General features: G+C 40.6%; 2 protein-coding genes across 11 annotated transcripts in view; one reads left to right on the plus strand and one right to left on the minus strand.

The window, feature by feature from the left end:
* Window positions 1-5,705: 5,705 nt before the first annotated feature.
* Window positions 5,706-18,394, minus strand: part of LOC117578726 (venom metalloproteinase 3) — a 59,379-nt gene continuing 46,690 nt past the window's right edge. The window contains exons 8-15 of one of the 8 annotated variants that reach the window (XM_034264398.1): window positions 12,729-12,871; window positions 12,495-12,547; window positions 10,162-10,288; window positions 9,643-9,807; window positions 9,343-9,574; window positions 9,184-9,263; window positions 7,351-8,970; window positions 5,706-6,151 (exon numbers count right to left, since the gene is read on the minus strand). In XM_034264398.1, coding sequence (XP_034120289.1) covers window positions 7,635-8,970; window positions 9,184-9,263; window positions 9,343-9,574; window positions 9,643-9,807; window positions 10,162-10,288; window positions 12,495-12,547; window positions 12,729-12,871 — 2,136 coding nt within the window. In that variant the 3' untranslated portion in view covers window positions 5,706-6,151; window positions 7,351-7,634. Of the gene's footprint in view, window positions 6,152-7,350; window positions 8,971-9,183; window positions 9,264-9,342; window positions 9,575-9,642; window positions 9,808-10,161; window positions 10,289-11,591; window positions 11,648-12,494; window positions 12,548-12,728; window positions 12,872-18,394 lie in introns of all 8 variants that reach the window. The other 7 variants (XM_034264405.1, XM_034264389.1, XM_034264425.1 and 4 more) reach the window with 7 other exon arrangements.
* Window positions 13,515-14,918, plus strand: LOC117578769. Of its 3 annotated transcripts, none has more exons than XM_034264494.1 (4): window positions 13,515-13,748; window positions 13,806-14,103; window positions 14,174-14,443; window positions 14,542-14,918. In XM_034264494.1, the coding sequence occupies exons 3-4, from the start codon at window positions 14,342-14,344 to the stop codon at window positions 14,773-14,775; spliced, it is 336 nt and encodes a 111-aa protein (XP_034120385.1). In that variant the 5' UTR covers window positions 13,515-13,748; window positions 13,806-14,103; window positions 14,174-14,341; the 3' UTR covers window positions 14,776-14,918. The 3 variants fall into 3 exon arrangements, with proteins under 3 accessions (XP_034120385.1, XP_034120369.1, XP_034120377.1); XM_034264478.1 differs by having other exon boundaries at window positions 13,806-14,020; window positions 14,085-14,443; XM_034264486.1 differs by having other exon boundaries at window positions 13,806-14,443.

Raw genomic sequence — 18,394 nt, forward strand, 5'->3', positions numbered from 1 at the left:
ACTCGAAGAGTTGTTTGATGGCTCAAAGGGGTGCCGCTTCGTTTAAGTACCTCACACACAAGTACCGATCCCTTCACACAACCTTCCCAAATCATAGACCATAGTCCCGTCTCCCCAATTGCAAACTGGGAGTAATCCCAGTGAAGACGTCACCTTGTAAGTAAATTCACCTTGGTCTAGAGTACTTGAAACGTCTTATTCGCGCAGATTGCCAAGGAGAGAACGCTAATGTGACAAAAGAGACAAGAGACAAAATGCGAGCGGAGGCAAAGATTCCAAGGAATTAGTGGAAGTGGCTGGGATGGTATCGGGGATATATAAAAACGAGAAGGGACTTGTGAGACGCTTCTTACGCGTCACAACTTTTATACCCGGTACTCAGTACTACATCATTAACTTAGCGGTTTTTTTCTAAAATTTTACATGTTTTCTTCATCTGTCATCTCACGGCAACACACTGCAGAGTCACGGCAGAGGCTGAGGCAGAGGCCGCACACTGCAGAAGTGTGCGCACACTGCCGCCTACTGAATGGCGTTTTTATACACGGTACTCGAAGAGTAAATAGGGTATATTGTATTTGTGCGCAAAGTGAATGTATGTAACACACAGAAACGATCGGAAACGATTCCACCCCATAAAGTATATATATATTCTTGATCAGCATCAATAGCCGAGTCGAATGAGCCATTTCTGTCTGTCCGTCCGTCTGTACGTCTGTCCGTCCGTCTAGTTGAGCGCCTGGTTCTCAGAGACTATAAAAGCTAGAGCCACCAAATTTTACATCCAGACTACTGTATGCTCACACTGTTACAAGTGTAATTAAAAAATGAGCCAAGCTCCCTTCCGCCCCCGCAAAAGTGCGAAAACCTCCCAAACCTACAATTTTGAAGATACAAGTACTTGTAACTTTTTTTCTTTTTTTCTTCAAATTTTTTCAAAATGTTTCTTTTAAACAAAGACTACTATCATGTAGCAAACTATTAAAAATTAAATTATGAAACAATTATTATGTTTTTTTCACATTGCCTTCAAATGGTTAATCCACACTCCATTGCCGTTGCCCTCGCACTTGCAGCGAGAGTCCTTTCACTCGCACTTTTTACTCGCACGTTCTGCTTCTTTTTTCCGACGAGACCTTATATAGGATGTACATGAACCAATTTCACCTGCACATAATCATTTTTTGGCGCACATACGGTAAACACTTGCAAACAAGTTTTGTCCGCAACCAACCTTCCGCGTCGACAAGCAAACGAGCACTGACAATAAGAAAAAGCGGCGAGTAACTCTGCCACCGACGAGACCTCCTTATATAGTTTCTTTATGCTGTGGACAACCCAGTCGAGCACGTTGCCTCGGAGATGGAAGCACCAGACGACGAGCTGGAGTCGAACCAGGCCGGCTGCTCTTCGGATACCAAAAATCATGATTTCCAAGCGATGTGTCCACTGCTTCGACGCAGATGATGCGGTGGTGAAAAAACCTGATGCTGAGACTGACAATCTTACAAATCAATCTAGACCACAACAGCGACAACACGGAAGTAAGCCTTGAGCTACAGGGGAATCACCTGTCACTGGTGTCTTCCTATATGGCTTACCAGGAAAGTGATCCTCCTAATGACCTTCCAAATGGCTGCGTTCTGCTGGATTCCGCGCCTAACAGGCTTTGGCTTGATGTCGCATGGGCCACTTGATGGTGCAGTCATTGCATATCAACGTCCAGACCTAGTTCGCAAGAGACAGCGTAAAGTCGGACATAGGCCTATTCATAGGCCTATTCATTCGCCAATGCTCATCACACTCACAGTGGTGGAGCTCGGACACGAATATAAGGGGGGAGTCACTTTTCAGCTGTAAATGGGGTGGCGACCCTACCTTTTACAGGTGGTTATTGACCTCACCTTCGTTTCTCATAGGCTTGAACCCTTAGTAAAGATTTGGGAAGTCCTAGAGGACCACTCCTTCTCTGACCATAGGTATATCGAGACAGTACTAACTTTTGCGACACCAAAACCTACACACTACTTTAACTCCATTAAAACCAACTGGCTGTCAGGCCGACTGTTCTTTGCGACGTGCGCGTAGTTCTCAGAGACTATAAAAGAGCAACCAGTCTAGACTAGAACACTTTTACAGTGGCATTTTTAAATTTTTTCACATTTTATACAATATGTAAAAAAAAACACATTTCCACGTTTTCAATGTAATTCAATTTCATTATCTATTTAAATTAGAAGAAATTCACTATCGCTAAAACTTGTTGCCGCGAAAACCACTAAGTAACCAAAGATAGTTAAATAAATTTGAAGATTTTGTTTAGTTATGTTTCTCGAATGGAGAAAATGTCTTTCCGGTATGACATGGTCAGGGCCGGAAACTCGGCGCCCCTCAAAACTTGTCAAGTGGTGTTGCCATGTTACAAAGAAAAAACCGGGGGGGAACGCTGTGACACGCCGCGTACGCTACTCAACTTTTATTCCTGGTACTATTTTGCGAGAGTCTTGCAAAATTACCACAAACGAGCTCGCATGCGAGCTTGTGTGCGAGTGACATATTTTTGTATCACAACAGTCCCGTAAACTAGCTATCATGTGGGTATTTTGCGATTCAAATGTGTACTGATAAAAATATTTTTATCTTTCCCTAACAGTGCCATAACAGAATCATTTTAATTACAAGTAAGCGCCATCTTTGTAACCTCTCTGACACCAGCGGCGTGTTTTAAATGCACCTTAGCCGTCAGAGGGCGGCAGGAGTTCCAACGGGCTGGGGGTTAGACACTGAAAATTAATTTCTTCATTCTAGCTAATAATGATCCAAATTGAAATATATGGCTATATATGTGGCGATAATTCCTTATGGGGCCTAACTCATGTATTAAAAAGGTTATAAATGGCACAATTATAAAATAAAACGAGAAGGGACGTGTGAGACGCTTCTTACGCGTCACAACTTTTATACCCGGCACTCATGACTACATCTAGATGTAGAAGACATCGCCAACCACTAGATATCGTTCAAATTACAGAACACAAAGTAAAACGCCTACTAAATAAAATGCATCAAAAATATTAGATCAGTTAATCGTATTTTCCAATTTATGAGATATTTAAAACAGCAATAAAATTGGTACTTTTTTCCTGCACATTCTGTGAAATAATGACCGCTAGGTTTCACAGCAGATTTTTCGAAAGTGGCGCCATCTATGAAAATTTCTTATACGCAACTTTGATGGTCACTCTTTTTCTAATACAGAGCGTTAAAAACCTAGTCTTGGTTTTAACTTTTAAAAATTAGCTTTTGGCCACTGTTTCCTCAAACTCCTCGCAACCAGTTCAGAATCAAAATCTCGAAATAAAAAGCCAAGTGCTGCTGTTCGGCCGAGTCTGAATTCAAATCAATTTAATCTCTTCTTCTTTTCAATTTCGATATTCACCTATTAAATGCATGTTCTTCCTCTTTCTTTATCGTATTCACATATCACATGTATGTTCTATAGCAACAAGCTTCTGTCAGTAGCTTAATGCTACAAAGTCATCTACATCTACAACACTTCTCACACCAACACGCTCGCCGCCGGTAGAGGCAGAGGCAGCGCCCTCACACAAAAAAAAAACAAATAAATGCTGCGGGACGGGGTGGGTTAAAAGTCGGAAGAATCATCTCCAGGGGGTGGGCAGAGGCAGGGGCCGAGTGAAGCAGAAGCAAAGTGTGAATGAGAGAATGTAAAAAGAGCAACAAAAGCTACGGGACAGGATGGGTTTAGCCACTGGAAATTAATTTCTCCATTGTGGCTATAATAATGATCCGATCGGATGCCAATTTGGTGATCTGATAGATATTGCCATTTCCTACGGAATGGCGTTTTTAGTTTTCTTTTATCTTCAAAACTGTAGATTTGGGGGGTTTTCGCCCTTTTGCTGGGGCGGAAGGGGGCGTGGCTCATTTTTGAAATACACTGGTTTCAGTGTGAGCATACAGCAGTCCGGAGCTAAAATTTGGTGGCTCTAGCTCTTATAGTCTCTGAGAACGAGCCGACAAACCTGCCGGACAGACGGTCAGACAGACATGGCTCTATCGACTCGGCTATTGATGCTGATCAAGAATATATATACTTTATGGGGTCGGAAACGCTTCCTTCTGTGCGTTACATACAACCGTTATTCACACAAATACAATATACCCTATTTACTCTTTGAGTACCGGGTATAATAACATATTGCCGACTCCTACTACACAACCCCACACGATTTTCCCTCAAGGAAGCAAACCCACTTTTTATGAAAGATATGAGTCTTAGAAATGGTCTAATGCTAATGTTTGTTTTTCTATGGTAGAACTTTTTTAAAGAATTTTTTAAAAGCTTTTTCCGGAGGTATTGTTTTCTTTTTTCACATCACGCATCACATTTTTCACATAAAAAGTGGAGCCAAAAACTTTGTGGTTTAAGCTTACCGCCTGGAAAATATTAAGCTTTGAAATTACACTAGAAGTGAGACGCTTCTTACGCGTCACAACTTTTATACCCGGCACTCAGTACTACATTTGCACCTTAGCGGTGTTTTGTCAAATTTAACATTTTGTTTTCATCTGTCATCTACATCTAAAACACTTCTCACACCAACACGCTCCTTTAGTTCGCCCCCCTTCCCTAGACCAACACACTGCAGACTCGCGGCAGAGGCAGAGGCCGAAGCAGAGTGTGAATGAGAGAATGTGAAAAAAAATATAAGCTGCGGGACAGCGTGAGTTTAGCCACTGCTAATTAATATCTTCATTCTGGCTATAATAATGATACAACCGGATCCCAATTTGGTGGTCTGGTAGATATGGCCATTCCCTAAGGAATGGCGTTTTTAGTTTTCTTTTATCTTCAAAATTGTAGGTTTGGGAGGTTTCCTCCCTTTTGCGTGGGCGGAAGGGGGTGGGGCTCATTTTTGAAATACACTTGTATCAGTGTGAGCATACAGAATTCTGGATGCAAAATATGGTGGCTCTAGCTTTTATGGTCTCTGAGATCCAGGCGCTCAACAAGACGGGCAGATGGACGGACAGACAGACATGGCTCAATTGACTCTGCTACTGATGCCGATCAAGAATATATATACTTTATGGGGTCGGAAACGTTTCCTTCTGTGTGTTATACTTTGTGCACAAATACATTATACCCTATTTACTCTTCGAGTACCGGGTATAAAAACAAAAGTACAATGGGTTTGTACCGCAGAACACCTAAAATGTATTTATGCACACATTGAAGTAATTGAGGAGGGAAGTATCTTAGTTTATAATTTTTTTTTCGTACACCCACTTTAATCAAAGACTTGAAAATGTTTTCATGTACAGATATACAATATGTATGTATTTTATTTATAGGTACGATTTTTGTTTCTTTTTGTGTGGGTGTGTTGTTGATGATTGTACAGTTTCATTTGTTAGCTATAACTATAACTTATTTTTAATAACTGTTTGTGTCAAACATTATACTAAGTACCTATAAAGTAATGATTGTCTTAGAATTTGTGTTTCTAACAATTATAACAATAATGAAATGAAATTTTAAGTTTTATTGTAGGCAAAGTGAGACAAGGTAAAATTTTCCACCTTCTTAAGCAATTTTCAAACAAAATACGATAAATATATTTTAGTAAAAAAGACAAATTATATATGTTTATCACATTGGAAAGTGGGATTATATTATTGTTTAGTTTAATGATTTGCTCAAGGAATAATTTAGGACTGCCAAAGTGTGTGCTAATGAACTGTTTACAGAATAATGAGTACTATTTTACAATAACTCGCGTTAAATTAAACTATTCCGAATCATTACTACTATATGCATTTACTGAGCAATATTACATGAGCCATTTCGTATGAATACTCACTTGCTTTGATGCTTAAGTGGCGTTTAACAGACAATCTTTTAAATTAGTTGTGGCTAAATCTAAAAATCAATAGTTTTTCATAAAAGTAATAATAATAATAAATTCTATCTAAAACACATTTTAACTGCAAAAAACTGTTCCAATTTCGATGCGACTAACCGCTGACACTAATCGGTGTGACAATTCCAAGCGTTACGTTACGTACTCCGATTCTGTTGTACTGCCGTTGTTCCGCTAGAATGGAAACAGCTTCCAGTTAACCACTGTTTGGGAGAGGGAAGTGGAAAATAAAAAATGGAAATTGTAATTAGGGAAAATTTATCTAAAACGGCAAAATCATTTTATCAGGCGTGCAGAATTAATGAACAATTTCTGGATTTTTATGCATGTAAATTTGATGCAGACGCCGCCATTTTGAAGTGTAGGTGTTGTATGTGCGTGTGGATTACTTATATTTCAGTTTTATTTTATATTTCCAATTCCATGCGATTCCGTTTGCAAAATAACTTTGTTGCACTTTTGCCTTTTGAAGTTCGATTTTTAGTATTCAAAAATGCTTCTGTGTATTGATTATTCTCTGATTCCATGCCATTTCTTGTTGATCAAACATTACTTAATTGCTACAATTATAAGTGTGTTCGATATCTTTTTCGATATTCCTTTCAATAAGTATGTTCGAGTATGCAAGTGTGGTTGGTGGTGGTGGTGGTGTGAGAAAGAGAGCGTGTATGATGGTGTTTCAATGTTTCAATGCCAATTTGTTTCTTTTCTTGCTTGAATGCATGTGTGTATGTGTATTTGAATGTGGCGTGAGAGCAATGTTGGAAGGATAGATACTTTTTGGTACAAATTTATTTATTTTCAATTAAAAATTAACTAAAACATAAACATTGGAAAAAGAGAGGTCTTTCATAGGGGTTTGATGACAAGATTTTTTTAAGCATGCTGTATGAAGATCTGACTATGCGTCTAATGTAAATATAGCACATTAATTTCATTTCTGACTAGAACTGGTATCGCTTAAGTCAAGGATTAGAAAAATCGTTAAATTTGTTGGAAATGTAGGATATAATTTAAGCAATATATTTCATGCAATTCAAGGAAAACCCATTCAAGAACTACAAGTGGGACCACTGACTAAGTGGTCCCTATACACTACGGAGTTAAAATGTTTGTTTGTTGCATACATATGTCAAGTATGATCGATGCAATTTCCAACGCCAAATGCTAAAAATATGTTTCATTAAATAGCTAAATGGCCAATTACGTATGCGAATTGTGATCTTCAAATGAGTTTTGATTATCATTTAATTTTCACTTATTCCTACTACCCTGTCGCCTCAGCAACCAAAGTTATATCAGTATTTGTTATAGGGCAGGAAAATACTTTAAGGCAAAGCTTTAGACTACTGCTATTGAGGAAGTTAAGAACCGGATTGAATGCTGGAGAGGTTTGGCTTACCGCACGTAAGAAAAACGAATCGAATTCGGTATCGGATCGGTCGGTTTGGCATATGCATGTGTGTGTTGCGTGTTGCTTTGTTTTGTGTGTGTGATATTGTGGACGTTGGACGAAGGACGAAGGAGCCGTTGTTCATTTTGGAAGGTTATTCTTTTGGTTTTGGCAAGCAGCTGATCAACTGTGTTTCTGGCTATCAGTATTTAGTAGTTTATAGTAAATGGTAGCAGAGGATCTTGTTTACTCATGCTATGTATCTCTGTTACATTCTCGGCTTCACACTATGGTTACATGACTCGTGTGCGGCGTATTAGTTTTTGTGTTTTAATTTTGGGTTTCTTGGGCCGTGCTGTACTTTCCGTTGTACTTGGCGCACTGTCCAACACCGCTGGCAGATTATTTGTGGTGTCGCCAATGTAGTTTGGCCTTTTTTGTTCATTTTGCGGATGAGGTTGACTACTACTATTGCTCATATTGCTACTACTAATTTTGGATGCTTTAATACTACTCCGAGTGGGCGTACGTTTTAAGAAGGAGCTGCCATTAAAGTTGCTTTCTTTCTGCTTCTGCGGCTGCACTTCTGGTTGTTCCGGATGTTGCTTGTTTGTTGACCTGACGCTAACAGATGACGAGACGGATGTGATTGTGCTGGTGGCCGTTACTGCGCCATCCAGTGTTGGTAAATGCAATGCTTGTAATTTTTTGAAATACGCATTGAGAAATGATGAAGTTGTTAACGCTTTGGCAGTTGTTGATTCTGATGTTGTTGATGAAGTCGCCTTTGCAGCACTTGCTATTGTTGTTGGTGCTGTGGTGGATTGGATGTGGAACTTACGTTTTTGCCGTTCAATCGCTTCATTGCTCTGAATGCCTGCAGTGGCTTCATTTTCCTCATCGGTTGGCACTGATTGCTGTTGCTGCTGTCTCTGATTCTCGTCCTTGGTGCTCTCTTGGTGTTGTAGTTTTGCTCCATTGTTGTTGCTGGTTACACTATAATTTGTAATTTGTTTTTGTACCAAAGGTATTTCAACTACCGACTGTTGTGATTGTTCTGACTTTTGTATCTGTTGTGGTTGTTGTTCTGGTTTCAATTTTGTTGCATGTTGTTGTGTTTGTAGCATGTGTAGGTAGTATTCAATTTGTTTGCGTAATTCATGAGTGTAGACTTGAAAGAGATTTGGTGTTTGTGTGGTTGTTGTTTTTGGTATTCGTGTCGTAGAGGGAGCAGAGGAACCGCTAATACTGCTGACACTACTGCTGGTGCGCGTCTTTACCAAAACACCATCGTTTTGAAGCCATTGCCTCTCAGTGTTATACAACGGCAAAACGCGATGCAAGTACCCAAACGCTTTTGCCTTTGTGGGTAGCTCTGTGGTCGTTGTCGTTGTACCAGCAGAGGCAGCTGAGGCCGAAGCGGCATCAGAGCTTTGCTCGACTTTATTATCCTGCTGCTCCTCGCTACTAGTGTTGCCCTCATCCTGCTCTTGCTCCTCCTCATCGTCGCTACCGTTTTCATTATCGTTCTCGTTATCATTCTCATCTTCTTGCGACTCCGTCTCTTCGCTACTTATTTCAATGTCCTCCATTGCCTCAGAGGCTGCATCTTTTTTCCTGTCGATTTTACTATTGTTGTATTTGTGTTTGGTGTTGTTGGTGTTTTAATTTAGTTTAGAGGTGTAAAGGTTTGTACATTAAAATTTGTTTTTCTGTGTGTATTCGTGTTTTCTTTGTTTTCTAAATTTACATGTGTTTAGTAAGTACAATTCTTAGCTTGCACAACATAACTACTAACGAACAGTCTTATCAATCAAATAAAAGAAAATGAAATATACTCACTTATAAACTAAACGATAGTTGTTCCCGTAGTCGGGGATGATGTTGGAGGGCAGAGGAGTGCAACGACCATCCAGACAGTGCTATGGGTTGATTAATATATGTGTGTGAGTCGTGTCTAAGGCATATTGAGGTTATTAATTGCAAGGATGTGGGACTTACATAGCCGTTACCACAGGCCGAACCCTCCGCAGCGGGTCTGTAGGCCACGCAGTATCCCGTCTGGGCATCGAAGCAGAATAACTGGGCACAGACGCGCTCGTCCTTGAAGCAGGCATACGTGCCGCGATCCCTTCGGCATTGGGCATCTAACGAGAGCAAAGTGCCTGGCAGTGATCTTCCTAGAGCGCTGTCCTCGTGTGGGGCGTTGTGCAGGCAGGTGGCTGTGTCTCCACTGAGAACGGAAACGGAGTAAAGTCAATTACAAAATTCTTGTCATAGCCGTTCATAGGCTCAGCTCACTTGAGAAAATGATGAAAGCTCTGGACCGTACAGGCGGACCATCTGAATCCGCGCTCCGTGTGACGTAAATCGGACATAATATAACCGTCTTCCCAGCGACAGCGCTGGGCGCCCGGTCCGCCTAGATAGCTTGGTGGTGGCGATCCGTCATGGACCGCTCCCAGTCTGCGTGAAAGGGAAAGAGATACATTTTGATTGAGGAGCGTGGTCAGGTGGGAAAAATGTAAATTGATTAATTGCACCACGAATGATGTCAAACGGAAATGCAAACGTGTTTTAATGACCAGTTTTGAGCAGCGGAAATTATTCGATTTTTTTATGTTTTCTTCTGTTAATGTGTGGCAAATGAACTCCCAATACACGTCTTTGATCAGGGACGTGGACTTGCCGGACTAAGTACATATTTATATGTATATGTATGTATTGAAACTTTCAAAGAATACGTTCCGCTTGCCGGACCGACAATGAAAGCCGACAAACGCACAATTGCTTGATTATTTATCTTTTGTCACCACTTACAAGTGTCCCACTTCATGAGCAGCCACAATGATGCCGCTGAAACCGCCGGTGTCTTCAATGATGGCCACGCTGTTCACCTTCTCGAGTCGCTTGTTCACTACGCAGGCACCACCAACATAAGCGAAGCCTTTTCCGAAAGAAAATACACGAAGAAAATTTGCCAATTATTTGCGGGTTTTTTGTGTTTTTTTTATTATTATTTATTTTTCACCGGAAGTTAATTTTTTAAGACCTTCCGTCGCTGAGCTGTTGCAGTTATTAAATGGAAATAGGAGTTCGTTGAAGCATTTCGGGATTTTTTTGTTCGTTTCAAAGGTAGTCTTAATTTCTTCACATAATATCTGCAATCGCTGAGAGGAGGTCTCCAGCTGTGATTTGATGTGTGTTAATATGACCATAACCTAAAAACCATAACCAAAAAGGTAAGAAATTAGTAATCGTACATAGATTCATACATAAGTGTTTTTACCAGAAGCCCAATATTAGTCGCCCGAAAAGCATTTTTTAGAGAATACATATTTAGATTACATTTAGCAATCGAATCAATCAAACTTTAATTAGTTCTTGCAGCAGTTCGTTCTTTAAAAGCGTTTCAGGTACTACTATTACATTTCTTGCTTTCTTACATGTTTTTAAAACATTCTACGTTTTTTGTACTTTATTTTATGTAAGTAAATAATATACTTCGTTCATATTTCATAATATTTAAAATGTTTTCCCGCTGAAATGCAAAAAAATGGTTACATGTATTCTCGAAAATATTCAAATTGACATGCAGCTGACACAAAAAAAAGAGAAGAGTTCGGTAAATTGAAATGTATGTACATATATTTCAAACATAAAAGATGGGACACAACAAGAGTGTGACCAGTGTTGCCAAAAGATCAGGATCGCTCACCATACGTATTTAGCATACATATTTGTTTATGAAAACAGTTATAAAATCTACAGTTTAATGCTCTTCCAATGAGCGAGAAAGATGTATTTAATTTACAAGGAATAGAGACAGAGTATTTTTTAATGACAATTGCACAAAGATATCGCTCGCATGCGATATTGTTTATGCCAAGTTGTTCTTGCTTTTTGGTACAGAAGCTCGTGCGACACATACAGGAACAGAAGTATAAACACAGTACTCGCATAGTTGGCTTTGTCGGAAAGAGAGAGGTGGAATGGAACAGATCAGAGGCAGAGTTGGATAGAGGAGGAGGATAAAAATAGAGACAAAGAGACGTGCATGAAATTCATTAAATTTTGCTTGATATTGTTGTTGATGGAGCATTTTGGGTTTGGCGGTGGCCGCCTTTAATGTTACTTATTTAAAGCGCGTTTGCTCAGCTTTTTGTGTTTATTTTTTGTATTTGTCTGTACAGATATGTAGGTAGATAGAGGTTGGCTAACAAATGGAAGGATAGTTGTTGGGTCTTTACCTGCGGTGCCGCGATTACATTCGCCGTAAGCGGAGGTGCGACGGCACATATCGAGTCTGCGGGCGAAAATTGTTCAAAAATTCGTTGAAATTTTAGATTTGGCTTCAGAATCAGTTTCGATTTGGGGTTTTCTGAACCATTTATTTCATTATCTCCTCTTGAGCTATGATCGATTGTTGTGGTTTCTATTGGTGTGCGTGCCAAGCTGCACTGACCATTTGTAGTTTCAAAAGCAGAAAAAGAGTATAGAGAGAAATCTTTCTTCGGTGCACCGAATTGAAGAAAGGATTGGGAAGAGTCTCAAGTGGGTTCACTGATGTACGAGCTACTTATCAAAATTGTATAGAATCCGACGAGATGCTAAGAAACCATTTTAAATCACTGCTTCACGTTAACTTTGGGATTAACCCTTCCTTGCACACATTATTGTAGGTTATTTTACCATGGGTAACCTTTCCGTATGAGGCGTAAAAACTACATTTAAGTACTAATATTGATGTAATTGTGTTCAAAGCGCCAACCAATACAACCGTGAGGCAGATATAAAATGCTCGAACTGAAGAAGTAACAGGTGTTACGGTTTACGCCCGATTTGCCACTAAAATTAGTATAACGTTTTGGAATCAACTCATTTGTGTATAGCTTGCTTGGATGCTGTCCATTTTGTGTGTGTGTGCGTTTATGTGTAGGTATTGATGTGATTGCCTGCGAGTTGTGTAGCGGTAGTAATATATTAAGACCCACACGCAAATTTATGATTTTTATTTAATGTGTCTTGTATTTGTGGTGGGAGGGGGGTTGAGGTGTAAGGTAAAAACGAACTCAAATATGTTCTAAGGCAGTGTATCTATGTGAACCAGTGTTTGTAAGCCTAGGTCTAGTAGTTTCTTGGTATCTCTTTACCCGCAGTGCCCTTGGTGCAACGACCTCCTTTACGCCTGCGACACATATCATACCTAGACACAGGAAGACATTATAGCAGTGTATCTTTAAGGAACATGTCTCTAATATAGTTATTGGATATGGAGTGAAAGGGGAAAGCGTGGATAGCTGCTCAGAGAAATCAAGTTTGCCGTTGATCCTGCAATTAAAACCAAAACACAGGGCGACAGCGATGAAGGTCACCGAACCACTTACTTGGTTATTGCCACTGCGATATCGTAGACAGGCAGACGGCGCTCTCGAAACAGATATTTGCCCATGTCGGTGAGGGCGGCAGCCGAGTCTATGGCATCCCGTCCAACTCGATTACGTTCCAGATAGGGGGTGGCATCGCGACCCTGCAACATGCAGAAGATAAAGGTCATAAACAGTTTTATTAGATTCGTCTACGGCGAAACCTTTCAAAGTCACTTCCAGTAGCTGACAGTTCCTCCTCACTTTGCCTCAGCCTATAATGGGTTTGACCTAAGCGACGCAGACTGGATAGAAGTTTGTCAGCCGATGAAAACTGCACATGCACCCCAAGAATCCAAGGAACCTCCATTTTCGTTTATCCGACTGACTTGAAATTTGGATGAGAAAGCCACACAAATGGAAGGGGCTTCTAGTAACTTATTCATGGCCTATTCGTCTGTGTAAATATTGTTGGCAGCCACTGTCGCTGGGGTAGCGATGAGGCCATTGCAGAAGACGACCAACGCCATCATTGAATATGATGATGTCTGAATATATGTAGCTATTGGCAAAGTCAAAGTCGTGTGGGTTTTATTTGAGACGTCTCCCATCTGGTTGTTTTTGGTGCCAGGCCACAACCGCAGCTACAGCAAACCAGTTGCAATTGTGCGTTGCATAATTGTGACGACTGAAGTTGCCAGGTTGCTGCAGTTGCAGTTCGATTGCCCGATGTGCAGGCATAATTTCATCAGTTACATCCCAGGGCAACTTTCAGTTGTTTTCTCGTATACAGTGCTCATGCACATATGTATGTACATATGTATGTACGTATGTACATACATAAGTACAAATTTGATATATCGTGACTAAAGGGGCGTTATGGGATTTACTGAGGTGACAGCTACATAAATTATAGCAACACAATTGTCAATCATTTTGAGTCCTAGGCAAATGTTAATAGAATGGCTCCACGGCTAATCGTGTAAGTGCGAGAACCAGTTGCAGTCACTCCGGATGGATATGGAGGTACTCGGCGTGCAGGTGATAAAACCAAAGTTAGGTGACAAACAGACCTCGGCTGACACATTTAATTTGCAGCCATTCTCCAACTGCACAGCAATCAGTACGGGTATCTGTGTCTCTAAACCGGTGGACTTTGCCAACTAGTTGAGCAGGCAGCAGATGTCTAGGAAATATACAGAGTCCGACTTAGTGAACCATAAACAGACAAGCGTTAAGTACGACAAAATATTCAAACATCAAACGGATTCGACTGGCTTCGAGTCTGCGAAGTAGTATTCTTTCTTAGATATGTACGTACATAGTTTAAGGGGATTGCTGTGTATCTATTTATCTATCCGCTCATGTTTTGGACAGGATGACAGATTGATCAATTGTGAGTGCGGGCACGTCGTTCTCCCCATTAATGAAAACAAATCCAAAATGAATATTTGTCAATTCTTCAGACGAAACGGTCAAGAATTTTGAATGTTCCGTCTCTGGCCTTGGACCAAGTAGGAAAGGCAAAGAAACGCTTGGGGTCTGACCACAATTCGGTTCGAACTAGCCAAATTACAAATAATTACCAAAAAACTACACTCTGAATAGTTTATTAGAGCAGTTTGTTGCCAAACATGAAGATGACTGATTGCGGGAGCACCCTTCTGGGCATCATATTTCTGGCACTACAGTTGGAGGGCGATACTAAAGTTATTCATCAACGCATGAAGAAAGAAGTACGTAAATTGAATTAAAAGGATTTTTCTTCACCCTCCAACATAAATAAAATAAAATAAAATAAAACTAATGATTTTCAAATATTTTTGGTGCCCAGTCTCGGCGAGGGGATCTGAACGCGACTTTTTCCCAGACTTTGCCACACGCAGCCATCAACATCACCGAAGTGGGCCTGGAAAAGACACAGCCCACTTCCACCAGACGGACCGTACGCATTATGCTCGTACAAAGAGTCTCTCTTATTCAGAAAGGCAGCGGGAAAGCCGCTGGACCATGGATGACCTGGCACATCGTTGATTACGGATTGCGCAATTCAAGTGGTAACCAGTGAGGAAGCTAACTTAATCACCCCTTCAACTTTTACATCACTTTTACATACCCTTGAAGTGAAGGAATTTTAAAAATTGCAGAAGAATGTCCTATCGCCCCTAAAGCTCAAGATGTGCATTATTGTACCCAGGGACCGTAATCATAATAAGCTATATTTTAAAAACCGTACAATAATAATTTTGTTTACGTTTTTAGAATAATCATTATGAATCATTATTTAACTTTCATTTATCTTTGATTAAATAATTAATATCAATAATGATTATGCAAAAAACTTAACATTTAAAAATGTTGCAGGATTTGAATAGTATAGACTTAGAGCAGTCTATTGCTATTTTTAATGCTTTTGTGGGCCTAATTTAAATAGGTTATATAAAAAAAAGTGTGCACAAATAATAAATAAAGATTCAGACAAATGACTAGGCCATACATGGCGGAAGAATTTCTGCAACATTTACTTAAAACAGCTTCAAAACTGATCAGGACATGCTACCTTCTGGGCTTACAAGCTGCAGAAACATTTTAAAATACACTCTTCAGGGGTTGAAAAAATGAAAAAACATTGGTCAAAGAATCTGTTTTGAAAGCAAAAGGAAAAACTAGTAGCAGTAAAGCTATCAGTAGGACCAAAAATGTAACCAACCCATAGCAGATACCCAACCGGGACCGGTTTGCCTTTCCCCAAAACAAATAAACAGGAAAAACCCAAAATTATAAATAAAAAAAAAAGTCTGTGCGACAGTTTTGTAATAGCCTTTTGTGCGTAATTAAAAGCAAAATGTATATTTTAGTTAAATTTTCCAGACGGTCTTGGGTGCCTTTCCCTGACCTGGGCTATAAATCTTATGAGAAAAACAGTCAAAGGAATGGTCTGTAATTTCTATCATTTCGCAAAGCTTGGTAAGCCATCTGACTGGGTGGTAGACGGTTTTCCACTAAAAGCACTCACAACACACACACCCACACACCCATTAATCCAAACCTCTTCGCTTCCCTCCATCTAGTGACACACGTTTCGAATTTCTGCGGCCACACGTCGGATACATTGGCCGATTGCGGCACCACCCACAGAGTCCCACAGGCTTTTGGGTCAACCATTTCCAATACCCTGTAGCTGAAAAAACTAGGATAGACGCCAGCAGGTAGACCGCCGGGGAATGTTTTCATTCTAAAACAACGATTTTTCTATACGACTCTGAATCGATTATACACGATTCCTAAGTACTTTTGGAGAAGCTCTCATATAATATTCCCATAAATCATTGATAGTGCTTTGTGGCTAGAGTAGGTTGGCCCAGGTGGACTTTTTAGCTTGTGTTATATTTGGGCTCTTTGTGTTCATTCTTTGCTTCACGTTTCCATTTGCATTATTGCAATTTATACTTTTGTTTGTCACTCTATATATGTGTTGTATACATTGAACCATTCAAGAATGGTCAGTTTTTCCCTGAAGCCAACACCTGGCCAGGGCTGTCCTGGTCTAGTCTGGGCCTGGGCCTGGACTTGGGCTTGGACTTGGGCCTGGTCCTGCCTGGGTGCTCGCAGTGGCACCAGCTTCGTTAACTGCAGAATTTATTATGACAACTGGCAAATATGAGAACTGACATATAAAACATATATACTATTTCCATATATAATTTTTTTTATTTTATTTTGGGTCTGCTGGGTGTGTCACTCAAGCATTATTTGGCATTTCTGTGGCACTTTAGATAAAGCCACTACGATAAGAGAGAATGGAGAATGTCTATTGGCGTCACGAAAGGGGATAGGGATAGCCGAACCCACATATTTAGGAGAGGCATGGTTGGAGGTCGAAAGGGGAAAGAAGGCGAATATTGACTTATTTTCTCTGCTCATTAATCACCCGAGTGGAATTCCTTGGGCGGATAGCTCAACTGCAGGTGATCATAACAAGTCACAGATATAGATTTATAAAGCCTACAATATATACATATCAGATCAGTTCAGTTCAGCTGAGATGCAAACCGAACAGAGTGGAATAGGCGTGGGGTTAGCTGGCAAGTCGTTTAGCTACCGACTTGGCCTGAACTTTTATTTGTGACATTTAATTAACATTTCAATTAATTGCGCTCAACTTTCCGTTAGAAGTTAAACAGCCTCGCCCCTTCTTCTGCTGGTCCGCCCTACGGCCGGTACAAGTGTAGAACGCAGTGGCGCTGAGCTTGCACCACAATCATATTTCAATTTCATTTTCTGCCGAAGTTGCCTATACGCAACTTATTCGGAGCGGGAAGTGGCCCAACTTTCGGGTACCCAGTGATGGCATTTAATGTTGCAAACAGTTTGAGGCACTCAATACTTCCAGGCCTCTACCCCACTGAGCCCTACTAACAATACGTTTTAAAATTCACCTGGCAAACGAGTCTCACACACGCAGACCACGTTACTGCGCTGCTACTCGATCTGAGCTCATTGTTCTGCCCCTCATTCATGGTTAGCACAGAGACTAAATTATAAAAAGAACGTAGTCCCATTTACCAGGTTCAAGTGCAGCTGCTCTGGGCTGTTCTTAACGCTTTTGAGCCTGTCCGAAACTCGATAGAGTGCAGTTGCGTTACGCAGCTTGTGGCTTATAATGTGGCAATGTTTTGTAGTCATTTTGTTGCGGCTATGTTCCTTTTTTTTACGTTTTTTTTGTGTTTTGCTTTTTAAGCAAGAACCAATTAATCGAACAAGTCTCTTAAAAATGGCACTCCGCAGTTGTTGCCTAAGTAATTCTCTTAGTTATTTGTCTACGAGTGATTAATATATGTGATTTTGGGCTACGTTTTTTTTGTTTAGTGCTTTAAAAAAGGCTTTTAAAAAGGAAAAGGCTCCGGCGCTTGTCTCTGGCATTGAGGTCAAGTTGTTTAACTTTTCAACAATGTTTTTATAGACAACGAAAGTGTAAGATGCACAGAGATCTCCCCCAAAATCTCTGGCAATGAAGTGTTACAGAAATGCGGTAGATTAATTTCGAATACTGGTCGCTGTGGGCCACTCAATATTCCCTACTTATCGGATATGGATATTCTATAGTTTGTTTTTGCAGCTCGGTCATGCCAGCGCTTAAATCTACTCCAACATTAATTAGCCAAGCAAAAAGTGCTTAGCGACGAATGCTAAGACACGAATACACTTCTTGTGCATGGAGAAGAGGAAGTCATGTGTGTGTGAAATTGGGCAAAAAGATATATGTGTACGAAAAAATCTGATCTCAGTCTACTGCTACTGCAGTTAGCGTGGCCCATTAGATTATGCAACCGCGGCCAACACGCAGTACTGCCATTGGTGGCACTGGGGCCCTGGTGGCTGTTGCATTATTTATGCGGTCTGAAAAATATTTTTCGAGGCAGCAGAGTCAGATTCAGATCCGCAGCTAGAGCCAGGCACGGAGCAGAAGCCAATTGACGTACTCAGGGTAACGCGTCGACAACGTTGTCTCTTCGATGCCTTGCTCGTTGTGTCGTGTGGGCAGCCCAGCCGCTTGATGAATCTTGTGGCGTCTATGTGTTGCAGGTGCCTCAGTGCCTATGCCTGTGCTTGTGCCTGTGCCAATTTTACTCTTTCGTGTACCGCACTTTCGAGCTGTCCACACTCTCTCCCTCTGTGGCCACGAC

The sequence above is a fragment of the Drosophila guanche genome, unplaced genomic scaffold (assembly GCF_900245975.1).
Source record: "Drosophila guanche unplaced genomic scaffold, DGUA_6, whole genome shotgun sequence".
In the NCBI taxonomy this organism is placed as follows: Eukaryota; Metazoa; Arthropoda; class Insecta; order Diptera; family Drosophilidae; genus Drosophila; species Drosophila guanche.